This window comes from Alexandromys fortis, unplaced genomic scaffold (genome assembly GCF_014885135.2).
Source record: "Alexandromys fortis isolate MF-2015 unplaced genomic scaffold, M_Fortis_MF-2015_v1.1 scaffold_594, whole genome shotgun sequence".
Lineage (NCBI taxonomy): Eukaryota > Metazoa > Chordata > Mammalia > Rodentia > Cricetidae > Alexandromys > Alexandromys fortis.
Genome location: NW_026068459.1, coordinates 39,105 through 54,340, shown reverse-complemented (window position 1 = coordinate 54,340; position 15,236 = coordinate 39,105). Strand labels below are relative to the sequence as shown.

General features: G+C 40.0%; 1 protein-coding gene across 1 annotated transcript; it reads left to right on the top strand.

The window, feature by feature from the left end:
* Nucleotides 1-51: 51 nt before the first annotated feature.
* LOC126495736 (cancer/testis antigen 55-like) lies at nucleotides 52-5,630 on the top strand (the record flags this gene model as incomplete). Its single annotated transcript, XM_050133336.1, has 4 exons — nucleotides 52-236; nucleotides 2,945-3,089; nucleotides 4,269-4,381; nucleotides 5,424-5,630. Coding segments are annotated over 4 exons (650 nt in total), but the record flags the coding sequence as incomplete, so codon positions are not given.
* Nucleotides 5,631-15,236: the final 9,606 nt, after the last annotated feature.

The window sequence follows — 15,236 nt, the reverse complement described above, 5'->3', positions numbered from 1 at the left end:
TCGCTTGTATTTGATGGGAGCCAGTGTGACATTGGTTTACCTGTCTCATAGATAACTTCAAGCTGAAATCTGTCAGAGGAATTGTGACCCATCTCTGCCCCGATTACGGCTGGATTAATGAAACCATCTTCTTTAATCCTGACATGGTGTGTGGAAATGTTCCAGTAAATGTTGGAATGAGCGTCATTGCTCTTGTAGAAGAGGATGAAATAACTCACGCAGTGAAAACCATCAAAGTAAGCCTGAGTTTGCTAACATTCCCTCACCGTAATGGCATTTTGATTATTCCTCTTGGATTAAGACAAGCAACATTGTAGACATAGGGTCAAAGTTGACCTTCTCCTTTGAGTTTAGAAGACTTGATGCTCTAAAATTCAACTGCAGTGATGTTTTTCTGTTCCTAAATCTTTTGCATCTCTTCTCCTAGTATTTGAACAACATAGTAAATTATGGTCATTCTATTCCCCCCCCCCCCTCCGTAGCTTGCATCTCTTAGTGACAGTTCCTTTCTATCCTATGCATTCAAACTAGTAGAATTAGCATGAGCAGCGCTGTGTGTGCCATACTTCTAAATACACCAATTAAGATCTACTTAGCACACACAAATGTCCAAGTATTTACATATCACTGGATGACTTTAAATTTCTTTTAGCTATACTATCTAAATTGATTATCTCACCAACAGGTTACATAAAAGCCTTTTGCCAGTATTGGTAAACATAGATTATTAATTTCTATTATTAAACTATTATAAAAATAATTGTATATTGTATTATTGTAAAATGAGAACTAATATAGATTTATAATATTTCAAATTATAAAAATCTTTATTTTTTTGTTTCTCTATGTGTGTATTTCCTGCATGTGTTGTATGCACGTGGAATCCGCATACAGACATGTTTGGAAGTCATAGTTCAACACTGGCATGTTTTTCTCAGTTACTCATGTCCTTTTATATTTAGAGACAGTCTCTCCCAGAACCTGGAGCTCACTGTTAGGGTTATTCTGAACTGTTCAGAAAGTTACAGAATCTGTCTGTCTCTACCTTCAGGATTGAGGTTACAGATGGATTCCACCATATCTTGCTTTTATGTGGGGATTCTGGGAATCAGCATTCAGGTCCTATGGTTGCACAGTAAGCACTTCACCCACCGAGACAATTTCCTACCCCCCGAATTTCTTTAAATCTTAGTGATAAAGTTGCAGTTTTCTCTTTTTGCTCTTCTCATTAGTTAAATTCATAATATCTGTTTCCATGCTAAGAAAAATATCTATCTTTGTTAGGAAAAATGTTCATGTTTCTTCCCATTATTTTACTTAATGCTTTGTTTTCTTGATTTTACGTATAATTTTAACATACTGCAAGTATTCTCATTGTATCTTCTTGTTTTATCAAGAATTGTACAGCTAATGCCAATTCACAATTTATGCAAACATTCATTTCTTTTCCATTTTATCTTGTTTTAGGAGACAGGCTCTTAATCTGTTTATCATATGTGTGGAATTCATTATGTAGCCTTCACTGACCTCAAATTCACAGTCATTCTACTAGTCTCTTCATTCCAATTGCTAGGATTACAAGCCCCATGCACTGTGCCGTGGGTTGGTTTTGTTTCTTTCTAAAAGCTGTATGAGTATATAAGTGTAAACATGCAAGCATTCAATCACCCTGTTTTTGACATACGGTCCTAAGACAAGGATCCATGTAGTAATAAGAGTGGCAGGGCTGCGTCCCTGGCACCCAGCCGCCTGCACAGCTAGCTTTATCAGAAATAATTACATGGAAACTGTATTCTTTTAAACACTGCTTGGCCCTTTAGTTTTAACCTCTTATTGGCTAGCTCTTACATATTGATCTAACCCATTTCTAATAATCTGTGTAGCCCACGAGGTAGCTTACCAGGAAAGATCTTAACCTGCGACTGTGTCGGGTGGGAGAATCATGGCGATTCTCTGACTCAGCCTCTTTCTCCCAGCATTTTGTTCTGTCTACTCTGCCTACCTAATTTTCTGTCCTATCAGGCCAAGCAGTTTTCTTTATTAGTTAACCAATGATACAAGACCCACCTCCATCAGATCCACATCTTGCTTTGTAACTTGTTGTATGTAGTGGCCCTGTACTGCAGATTGGATCATCCACTCGGTGCCATTTGACTGGGAAGGGCAATAGAATATTAAAATCTTTTCTTAAGCCTTAGGTTATATCTTTAGTCTTCTCTTTGTTCATGGTATTTCTATTTTTAAAGATTTACTTTATTTTTAAACATGTATACATGTGTCCCCCTGGGTTTATGACACCTGTGTATAGATGCCTGCAGATAGCATTAGCACTAGTGTGGTAGAGCTTATGGCATTATGAGCTGCCTGGCATGGGTGCTTGGAGTCAAACTCAGGTCATCTGGAACCAATATGTGCTATTTACTTCTGAGCCATCTCTTCAGATGGGAGATGTAAATGCATTCAACATAGGTGAGCAATTTATTTTTGGAATACATTTAACAAACCATGGAACAGGCACAGTTTATGCATCTTCTCATGTCCATGATGATATACCGTATTAAAAGCTGTCATTTAAATGATTTCTGATTAATCTGGTCTGTTTTTTTTAAATGCTGAGTCTTTTTCTCATTTATTTATTTATTTATTTATTTATTTATTTATTTATTTAATATTCTGTCTGTGTGAATGTCTGCCTGCCAGAAGAGGGCACCAGACCTCATTACAGATGGTTGTGAGCCACCATGGGGTTGCTGGATCTGGTCTGTTTTGATGTGAAAAATAAAGCACTCTGTCTTTGACAGGAGTCGTATGTCCCCAAAGTCCTTACAACTGTGACAAACCAACTTGTTAAGTTGCCATCGTTTTGATGGTGAATCATTTGCATATACAAAGATCTGCTTGTAATTGTTATTTTAGCTGCAATCACTGTCTCCTTGTATTGTAGGTGAAAGCCATGTCTGATCCTATCTATGGTATTGAACCATCAGAATTTGACAAAAGATTTTGCATTAAGTGTGTGACTTATGCAACAAAGGACAACATCTTCATAAGCAAGGAAACATTTTTCCCCATGCAACTACTTTCTGGAGGTATGGTTTGCATTTTTTTTAGTTCTTCAAGAACTTTATATAATGAACTTTGACCGTTTTCATCTCCTCCCCCGAGCCCACCCCTCTTCCCTATACACCCAACTTTGTGTCCTCTCCTTATTCACTGATCAAGTCCAATCTGCACTGCTTATACATTCAAGGATGTGAAGGCTTCCCCTGGAACATGGTGGACCTACCAGTAGCAATATTCTTAATTTTTATTTATGTCTATGAGTATTTACATGCACATATGTGTACGGTGTGTGTGCCTAGTACCCAAAGAGGGCTGAAGAGGGTCTTGGGTCCCCTGAAACTAGAGTTTCACATGGTTCTGAGCCACCATGTTGTTGCTGGGAACCTAACCTCTGCTAGAGCACCATGAGCTCTTAACTACAGAGCCATCTCTCCAGGACTGAGATTATAAACTTTTGCCAACACATCTGACTACATTCAATTTCTAGTCACTGAACACATCATGCATGCAAGGGATTTACATAAAAAATACTTCAATCACTGCAAAGCCAGGGTGCAAATAGTTCTTGTTCCTTTTCTCTCCACCTCTTCTCTATGTGTCCTTGTTCTAAAACACTGTTAGTCTCAACAGTCAGACCCTCCGACTTTGACTTTAGCCTAGGTGCACTGGGAGGTACTCAGATTCAGCAATTTGCTTCTACAAATGTTCCTGGCTGCCTCTCCAAATGGAGATGTGGCTATTTGAAGAGGAATACCAGTGATTCTAACAAATTGCTTACTCTGAGACACACAGTTCTTAGTTGTCAATATCTGACTGTTAACGAGGGTAGAAAAAGCAGTGTTTAAAGGATTATAAACTTCCCTTATTGTAGGAAGATATTCAAGGTATCTGTGATGGGTTTTATTTTATCTTTTGTTTTTTGAGACAGGGTTTCTCAGTGTTGCTTTGGAACCTGTCCTGGAACTCACTCTGTAGACCAGGCTGGCCTCAAACTCACAGAGATCCCCCTGCCTCTGCATCTGGAGTGCTGGCATTAAAGGCACAAGCCACCATACCTGTCCAAAAGGTATCTATAAGCATTTGGAAAAGTGACTTTACATTCAGGAAATGTTGGTCATCCTATTACAGTGACAAAGGGCCTTAGGTAATGTGACATGACCTGAGCGCAATAATATTTACCCTTCTAATTTTCTTGGCTGTTTTAGGATTTTTGCCCTTTAAAGGGGACTTGTTGCTGGTTGAGTATTCCTTGAAGCCAGGTACTTCAAACATCACAATTCACGCTTTGAGCCTGCTAAACTCCCAGAATATGGATGAGGTAATTTGCTTCCATATTGTCCTTGTCATGGGTAGGTAACTGCCTATCTTTCCTTCCTGATAACTTTCTTTCTCAGAATTTTGTTTGGCAGTATATCCCCTGCAAAAGTAGACACATTCACGAATGTGAATTGAAAAAGAAATAATAGGCCGGGCGGTGGTGGCGCACGCCTTTAATCCCAGCACTCAGGAGGCGGATCTCTGTGAGATTGAGGCTAGCATGGTCTACCAGAGCTAGTTCCAGGACAGGAACCAAAAAAGCTACGGAGAAACCCTGTCTTGAAAAAAATCCACCCCCCCCAAAAAAAAAGAAGAAAAGAAAAGAGAACTAATAGAAAATAATGTAGAATATACACATACTTAATTCCTAGGCTGTGTGCTTTACTTGACGTTAGGATGTTCTGTGAACAACAGTTAGAAAGCGCCTTGACTGTGACTGTGAGGCAATTGTGGGTAAACGTTGAGTACACTGGGTTTGAGGTGTTCAGCCTGCTGATAAAGGTGGGTAAGACCATGGTCAGTACAGCCTGAGAATTAGATGTAAAGTCAGGGTGGTATACTGTGTGGCCATATTGGTTAACACGAATGGCACTTCCTCTCATCACACAGGAGATAGAGTGTGGGGCCATACTGCTATGAAGGGCATATTTTCTCATCACACGGGAGATAGAGTGTGGGGCCATACTGCTATGAAGGGCATATTTTCTCATCACATGGGAGATAGAGTGTGGGGCCATACTGCTATGAAGGGCATATTTTCTCATCACACGGGAGATAGAGTGTGGGGCCATAATGCTATGAAGGACATATTTTCTCATCACACAGGAGATAGAGTGTGGGCCACCTTGGGTAGCTTGAAGGACATGTCTTCTCATCACACAGGAATAGAATGTGTCGATATAGTTTCCAGGTATTCCCTGTGTGTCTAGGATGAGAATCAGTGATGGGCCAAGGGATCTGCTGATGAGAGCCAAGGGGTTGTTGAGGGTCACCTGTGGTGGGCTCTGCTTCTCCATACTCAGTGTCTTCATTTCTCTTCTTAGGTCTGTGTGACCAGTATTGATGGAAGAACTGGCGTGGTGGATGACATCATCTTTTTCACCTTGGACTCACTCCAGAAGCCTAAAGACTATACTCCAGGGCTGTATGACATTGTGAATGTAGTTGCTGTGGACAGCATTCAACCAAACTGTTCTTGGAGAGCAGTATCAATGGTCCCAGTGGAAATGTGTATTGACCAGGCCTCGTAATTTTCAATATTCTTTTGAAGGCTCTGGTTTAATAAAATAACGTGAACACATAATCCAAAGATATGTGAGTTATGACTCTTCTTTTGAACATTCTGGTGATTTCGTTAGCATCATGGACTCACTTTAGGAAGGTACCTTGTTGATAAAAAAAAAAAAAAGTGTCCTATTGGAACGTGATTTTAGTAAAGAAACAGCCCTGCCCTCCAGGAAAGTGCATCATTTTCCATAAGCAGGAGCAGATTCTGTGCTTCCATTGGACTTGTAGGCCATTGAGATGTATGGTGAAGCAAAACATTTAACTCGAGATTCCAGGAGTAAACAGATAAATGTGACCTTGTGTGATTTAACATTACAGCTAGCCTTCTAGCTTGAGTGTCTTTACACCTTTCCAAAGTTTATTTCTCTACAATTTCTACCAGCTACTCCATTTGTTAAATTTAGTGTTTAACTGTGGATCCTCTTCCTATGCTAGCATTTCATCTTCATAAAAATAGGGTGTTATGTGAGTCATTTTCCAACTCGCAGCATTAATGATAATTCTTAGTATGTCCTAGGAGTAGACTGAAAGTTACAGACTAGTAAATAATTTCACTAGGCTCTAATAGTGCTTTCATATAGCACTACTACCATTTTCAGTTGCTATGATTTAAATTGCTCCACATCCCATTAAGAACTCATTTAAACAAAATATCATATATGTGAAAAATCAATTCTGTCACCCATTTTATGAAATTAGTTCATTTGCAGACATGGATCAGATAAAACTCTAGATACATTTTCTTGATGCTGACATTGCTGACTCAAGGGAGAAGTGTCTAAATAATATACACATAAATGCTTCTTAAGACTAATGATGTTTCAGAGGTCCAGTTTCATTGGAAAGTGGTGGCATGTTTATCCCGGGCACATTATCTATGATTTGACCAGAAGTTCATGTTCTTAAGTAACAGAGCTTTCCACATACCAACCCTGGCTTTAATTTACCAATACAGTTTTCATAATTTTCACTTTCTTAAAATTTCTCTGATCACCAGATTTCTCTATGTCATGCCAACTATAACAGTAACAACTGCAAAATACTATTATTATTATTATTTTTTTTGAGACCCAGGTTTACTATGTAACAACGTTGGCTGTCCTGGAACTTGCTCTGTAGATCAGGCTGGCCTCGAACTCACAGAGATCTACCTACATCTCCCCCTTGAGTGCTGGCATTCAAGGCATGCACCACCACTGCTCTGCTAAGATATTATTATTATTGTTGTTGTTATTATTTATTTTATGTACATTGATATATTGTTTGCATACACGTGTGAGGGTGTTGGATCCCTTAGAACTGGAGTCTACAGACAGTTGTGAGCTGCCATGTAGGTACTGGGAATTGAATCCAAGTCCTCTGGAAGAGCAGTCAGTGCTCTTAACCACTGAGCCATTTCTCCATTCCCAAGATACCATTTTAACACATTTTTATTGATTGTTTTGGAATTTCACATCATGTACCACAATCTCACTCATTTCCCAGCCCTTCCATATCCACCCTTCACCCCTGTAGTGTCCTCCACCAAAGAACAGTAAAAAAAGAAATAAAAATAAGATGAAAACAAACAAACAAATAGGACCAAAACACAGGTTTAAAACAAAGCAAAAAGCCAGTTCGTGCAGAAGGATCAAAAACCCGTTGCCACTGTTCTTGAGGTCTCAGTAGTCCTCATTGTCCGCTATGTTCAGCGAGACCTGTTTTAACCCAGGCTTTTTCAGACCCAGGCCAGCTGGTCTTGGTGAGTTCCCGATAGAACATCCCCCTTGTCTCAGTGTATGGGTGCACCCCTCGCGGTCCTGAGTTCCTTGCTCGTGCTCTCTCCTTCTGCTCCTGATTTGGACCTGATGCTCACCTTACTAGACCTGGATGGAGGTAGGTGGTCCTTGGACTTCCCACGGGGCAGGGAAACTTGATTGCTCTTTGGGCTAACGAGGGAGGGGGACTTGACTGGGGGAGGGAAATGGGAGGCGGTGGTGGGGAAGAGTCAGAAATCTTTAATAAATAAATAAATAATTAAAAAAGAAAATATATATAATCATTTTAAAAAAGCAAAAAAAAAAAACCCACTTTGATCCTCTGATGTGGGATTCCCTTCTGTATGCTGTGAATACCATTGGTTAATAAAGAAACTGGCTTGGTCTGTGATAGGGTTGAACAGAGCTAGGCAGGAAAAATTAAACTGAATGCTGGGAGAAAGAAGGCTGAGTTGGGAGAAACCATGGAGCCTCCCCTGAAGAAAGACAAGCCAGAACTTTTCCGGTAGGCCACAAGCCTCATGATAAAATATAAAATAATGGAAATGGGCTAAATTAAGATGTAAAAGTTAGCCAACAAGAAGTTAGAGCTAATAGGCCAAACAGTGATTTAATTAATACAGTTTCTGTGTGGTTATTTCAGGAGTTTGGGTAGCTGGGAAACTAACAAGCAGCTTTCTACAACAAATTGGTACTCCAACTTGGTTGACTAAATCCACATAAAACCTGAGAGGGCTTGGAAAGGAATTCTAGACTCTAAAAAACAAAGTTTAGCTGCATTTTTTTCCAGATAGACTCTGCTTGCTGGCAGCATGCTGCAGCTCCTTTAAGAGATGTCTTCCTGATTCAACAGTATCAGAAAAAGAGCTGCACAGTTTTGAAACAGTAGCTTCCTGGGCCATGCTGCCAGTACAGACTCTAAAGACCCCTTGAATGGTTGCTGTAAACACCCCCACAAAGAAAATGCTTCACCCAATAAATAGCAGGAAGTAGTTTGGATAAAAATAACTACGTCCATATTCCCAAATTTTGTCTGTAAATCTTTCTTTACATTTAAAGGGGGATTTGACATACATATGAATAATTTGCATTGGTATGGATCTTGGTTTCTTGATACAAATTTAAGGTAAAGTTTTTATACTGTATATGTATATTTCTGCCCTTGATTAAGATAATTGTGTTTGTGTAGTTAATTTAAAAATGTAATGTATAATTAAGAAATATAGATTAATAGTTAGTCATCTGAATAATAGTCAAGCTTGCAGTCATGTTAGCTAGATTTTCTAGATATATAGAGATATATTTCATTTAGTTAGGCATTCGTAGAATCTTTCAGAGACCTTCAGAATATGGCATTTAAAATATTTTAAGAAGTTAGGACTTTTCATGACAATGAGACACATCTGCTCCTGGCAGCATCAATTACTTCAAGAGAAAGATAGGCATCAAAGAGGCTCCTTATGGAGTTGATTTGCCATTTGGGCAAGAAACTGCTCTTGCCTGAACTTCTTTTATTTATTTATTTATTTATTTATTTATTTATTAAAAATTTCCACCTTCTCCCATCCTCCCATTTCCCTTCTACTACTCCCCTCCCCCTCGCTCTCCAGTCCTAAGAGAAGTCAGGGTGCCCTTCCTTCCCTGTAGAAAGTCCAAGGCCCTCCCCCCTCCATCCAGGTCTAGGAAGGTGTGCATCCAAACAGATCAGGCTCCCAAAAAGCCAGTAAGTACATGCAGTAGAATCCAAATCTGGTGTCATTATCATTGGCTTCTCAGTCCGCCCTCATTGTCAGCCACATTCAGAGAGTCCGGTTTGATCACATGCTCGTTCAGTCCCATTCCAGCTGGCCTTGGTGAGCTCCCATTAGATCAGTCCCACTGTCTCAGTGGGTGGACACACCCCTCGCTGTCCTGACTTCCTTGCTCATATTCTCCCTTCTTCTGCTCTTCAATTTGACTTAGGGAGCTTAGTCTGTTGCTCTGATGAGGGACTTTGTCTCTGTCTCCATCCATCGCTGGACGAAGATTCCCTCCGGAAGGACGGATCTTCTGGTACAGGATCCGGGCCATTTGCTGGCCAGGGACCTCGCAGACTAAAGGGCTCCCTTGCTGGTTGCAGGCTCAGTGGAACAAGAAACTCCTGCAGCAATTGTCCTTACCACTTTGACCCCAGACCCCAGCCTGGAAGCAGGCTGAGTTGGGGAATCCTTTGACCCCTCAGATGGAGAGGGGTGCTGGGGAAGGGAAGCTGGGATGGGATGAGAAGAGAAAGGCAGCAGGTGTGGGGGGAGGGGGCACTGGGTGACCAGAAAGTTTAGGGAAATGGGGGGTGCCTGAGCTCCCCTTTCCAGGGCATTAGGCCGGTCACTGGGGGAGCACTCACCCCTCTGGAAAGACGAATATTCTCTTGCCTGGACTTCTTAATTGGACATACAGGACCCACAGAGAAATGACTGCTGAACTTGCCTGAGACTGTCCTTTGGGGTTTCTGCTTCATGAAAGAGTCTGAAGACATTCTGAAGGACACCCAAAAAAGTGATCGATAAATCTCTTATCTGAAGTTCCCCAAAGAGACAAATGCCAAATGCCAAAGCAATTCCCAGTCACAGGACACCACAGTTGGCTGAATCCTCCTGTAACCAGGTTTTGCATAGATTTTGAATCTTTAGGAAACTCTCAGATAAGATTTACACACTTCAAACAGAAGATACAGGACACAAAAGGTAGCAGTCACAAAAGGCAGATCAAGGTCCAGGTGTTAACACTCTGGAATCAAACAGGCTTCAAAGCTTCATGGGAACTCCCACTACCATAAGCGGAGCCACTGACATCAAGGCAGACCCTGGTTGCATGAGGGCCACAGATCAAGATATTATTAAAACATAAAAACAAACAAACAAAATAACTAGAACCTTAGCTGGGCGGTGGTAGCACATGCCTTTAATTCCAGCACTCGGGTCGCAGAGGCAGGAGGATCTCTATGAGTTCGAGGCAAGCCTGGACTATAAGAGCTACTTCCAGGATAGGTTCCCAAACTACAGAGAAACCCTGTCTCAAAAAACAACAACAACAACCAACAACAAAATCCTATAACCTTGATGTTTCCCACATTAACAGAATTCTTTCTCCACTCTTTGAAGCTTATTGTGGGCTGGTTTTTTTTTTTTCTTTTATTGTTTTGCTTTGTTTTTTGAGACAGGATTCTCTGTGTAGCTCTGGCTGTTTTGGAACTCACTCTGTAGATCAAGCTGGCCTGGAACTCAGAGATTCACCTGACTTTGCCTCCTGAGTTCTGAGATTAAAGGTGTGCACCACCACCCAGTTTTCATGGGCTGTTTTACTTGTTTGAGTAAACGTGTGAACACAGAGACTTGAAGACTATTCAGGGCTTGACTTCTTTTAGTTTTTTCTAGAAGAAAGATAATGAGGATGAGAAAGAGTCTGAGAGCATTCTGGAGAGCAAGAACACACTAAACGTGTAAATGCACTTGTAATAGATCATCCAGTCCCTTTGAGTCTCCCAGGTACTGACAATGATATTTGTTAAAGGTAGGATCACCCTAAAATGTTTACTTACAGAATTCTGAACAAATAAAATAATATTTTCTTCTAGTCAGTAACCTTCATTGTGACCGATTATGTAACAATGTTATGTGACAATATATAACCTGTAATAGTTAGGTACAGACAAGTCAAACACACTCAATTGCCACATTAAATAGGATGAAGTGGTATTTTCTGGCAATCTTCTATTTGAAATTAGCTTCCATGAAACACATAAAATGTACCTATGTAGGAAGAACCAACATAGATTAATAAACAATACCTAAACCAACTGTAATGAATCTACCCAACACAAAAACTAATGATCCAGAGAAGATATGATGACCATAGATAAAGGATCCCTATATGTCATCTAAGTTACTTTTCTCAGAAATAATGACTGTGAAGGTACTGTTATTCATGTTCATGTTTTTGCAACAAGACCTAGGCATCTGGAGTTGGGTTATTGGTAGTATGTCTTAGTATTGTTTCTTGTCGCCGTTTTGTTGAGCAGATATTTTCCTGCTACTCCACCTTGTCAGGTTGAAGACCATCTTGGTAGGGATCAGTCTAGGAGAATTCAGTGTTGATAGTCAAATGGGGTAGCAGAAGTAAGACTGGTCCAGCTCACACTAAGTGAAGCTTGGAAGTTCAGTAGTAGACCTTTTGTAGAGTTAGAAGACTATTACATCCAATCTTCCCAAGTCTGGAGGAGATGCTCATCTTAGAATTTGTCCTCTGGGAGTGGGGCTAGGGAAGTTGTCAATGCAAGTCTAGGATGCCTACCTGAAGAGAGAGGGCAGAGCTAAGACCAGAAGGCAGGTAAAAGAACATGTGGTTGTCAGGCAGGTACAAGAAATTGGGTCTAAAGCACCTATGTGAAAAAGGACAGGCCCTGGGTTGCATATAGTTCACCTAAAAAGTACAAGCAGACCTCCTAACACTGACAGAGGAGGTGTATACGAAGGTCTAAATAAAAATAGCTCTGAATCTAGAATTTAAAAATGTTTAATTGTTGTCATCGTCCGGGCATGGTCCGGTGGCAGCCCGGACCATAAATTATTTCTCTGGACCGGCGTGGAGGTGCAGGAATAAAGACATAATTCACATGGCTTTATCAGGAGGGAAATTCTCAGTGATCCCTCATGAAATCCCGAGTTCACATCCTGAAAATTCCTCTTGTTTATTCTACAAACAGCCTTTATACCATAACGTAAACTGAGGGGAAAATACATCAGCATTCTGTTTCCTAGGTAATCAGGTGAATGTCTCTGGTCATGTCTACCTCTTAGACCACCCCTTTATAAGCCCATTTTGTCACATCTCCCTATCTTCCTGCTCTGTATGCCAGCTCTGTCATGCAGGCTGAATTAGCACCTCTTTTCAGCCATCCTCCAAATTACAAAGAAAAGAGCAGAACAACATCCTGACTCTTTGTTAGGGTAGCAACAGCCTATCTGGAAGGGTATGTGACCACCTCAGATAAGCCTGGCTGTCACACCATGTAGGAATATGGGCCTACAGTTGATGGGTATGTGCATTTTGCCTGCATGCATATATATATATATGTATGTATTATGTATTATGTATTATGTATGTGTGTGTATATGCACCATGTTTATGCATTGCCAGCTAAAGCCAGAGACGGCATTTGAGTCCTTTGGAACTGGAGTTGCTAATGGTTGATAGCCACCATGTGGTTTCTGGGAACTGAACCCTGGTCCTGTGTAAGAGCAGTAAGTTCTTTTAACCTCTGAGCCATCTCCCTAGTCCTCCAATCCAGACTTTGTACCTTCTAAATTGAAGACAACATAAGGACAATTTCTAGAAGCACAGAAGATTTTTTTACTACTCAAAACTCTTTGCAAAAGTCATTTCTAAGGTAGAAATATAAGGATATGGAGCTGAAGAGATGGCTCAGTGAGTAAGAGCAATGGCTGCTCTTCCAGAGAACCCAGGTTCAATTCTCAGCACCCACATGGCAGCTCACAACAGCCTGTAATTCCAGTTCCAGGGGACCCGGCATCTTCACACCAATGCACATAAAATAAATTAAAAAAAAGAAAGACCAGGAAAAAGGTGGTCTAAAATTGAGAAGGAAAGATGAACTCTGAACATAGGCACATAAATAAATTTATGAAATTACATATTAAAACAATAGTATTATTCAATCAGAGGAGTTAACATAGAAATAATTAATGGGTAGTCATGTCACTTCAGTAGAATGAAGGTAATTGTAACCAAAATGTTTCAAACTATTCATAAATTTTGGATGGGGTGCTGAAATATTAATTTTGGACTTTTAAATATGTATGATTAAATATAGCCATAACTCCTGAATACCTGTACTGTAGTGTGTAATTTCATATGATATTCATATGTAATCTCATGATTGCATCTCAATCTTAAGGACACATATATCCATGGGTGGTCAGAAAGATGATTTATCATTAACCTGTATAATTTTGATATATAGAAAATATACTAGGATCTGCTTCATAACTAGATCTGTTGTCCTATAAGGACTGTAAACACTTAAAGCCTGCTTTGTTCCTTTTACTCAGATTAATATCAGAAAACAACAATTTCTCCTCTGTCTAAAACAAATTACACACAATTAGCTAATTTTTATCTCAGAGCAAGATCAAACTAGACTGAATGCTTCTGTGAATAGATCTTAAGTTAAAACCTTACACTTATGCACAAGGTCAGAGTTGCAGGTGTTTAACTGAGGCTATTACCACAAAGAAGCCTAAAAATCATGCCAATTCTTTGCTTGCCAAGGCTAGTTGATAAAAAGAACTATGTCTTGCAGCTTATCTCACTGGGCACTGTGTCCCCAGATTCTGATCACAGTCTTACACCAGACACCTTGAAACATTGTGTTGCCAAGGTAAATGGCTCTGCCCCTCCTTATCACTTATGCAAGGAATGTACTATGACCAATGAGATATAACTCTTGTAACTTTTTTTCTTATTGCCAAGCCTACTGTAAAAAATATATTTAAGCTATGTGAACAAGGAAGTAAATGAGAATTGGAACAGAAAATTGAAACAAACAAGAACTAGAAACTGTAGATGCAGAATTAGAGCTACATAACAATAAAGAACATGGCCCTCATATCTTGTATGTGAGTCTTTACTCCTCATATAGACAAGGCAAGATCAGTTTTAGTTTGTTGTGAACTTCTTCCTTGAACCTGGCTGTAGCCTTCAGAACAGGCCCTTCAAGGATACTAATAACATAGCAAAAACTTGTCAGTTTTTTTGAATAGTTGGCTGTAGCTATGGTTCTAAAAGGTTCTGGCTATTTCTTAAAGAAGAAGGAATCATAAACTGGAAAAACTAAACTAATGAAAAATCTAAGGAGGGAGTAAAGAATTCATGCACTAATCTATATTTCCTAAATGTGACTAAATTTATAAGCTAAGAGTTTCTGATCAGAAAAACACAAATAGAACAAAATACAGCAAACACCATTATTCTTCCAGTGCAGGGAGTTATGCTGGACTTCAGAAACAGTGTCAGTGAGTAACCATGGCAACCTGCATAAGACAAAGGGGAAGCATAAGGCACAGACTCACATCTACATATAGGTCAAACTTTGACTGGCAATAAAAGTCTTTTTAAATCTGAAAACACATCTTTTACCCTATGTGGTTAGAACAAAGAAAGACCATGTAACTATTTTGTCCAAAACTGGGGCCTGACAGCTCCCAGTTGCTCTGGCCATCTCATGGTAACTGTGTGGGAAAATTTTCTCCCTTCGGAGATGGTTGATTAGATAACAACCTCTTCCTATAAATCACACAAATCAGGGCTAAAAAAATAAACAGTTCCCTAAGCTTAAAATTGTGTATCAATAAACTGGGGTGAAAATGTATACAAAATGTCAATAGCCTTCAGTGTCAAAGCAGAAAACTGCTGCAGTTTCCATAATGACAGGTGGGGTGAAACCAGGGCAATCTTGTTCTTTTTATTCTCTGGGGGGCTTTGATATGACAAATCCAGATATACAATTCTGTCATTGAGAGTTATCTGTGAAAGTCCCTCTAGGTCTATCTACACAGACACCTCATCTGGCCAATTTGTCCTGTAGTAATGATAATTAAGTGTTTTTTTTTTAAATTTTTATTTATTTATTTATTAAAGATTTCTGTCTCTTCCCCACCGACGCCTCCCCTTTCCCTCCCCCTCCCCCAATCAAGTCTCCCTCCCTCATCAGCCCAAAGAGCAGTCAGGGTTCCCTGCCCTGTGGGAAGTCCAAGG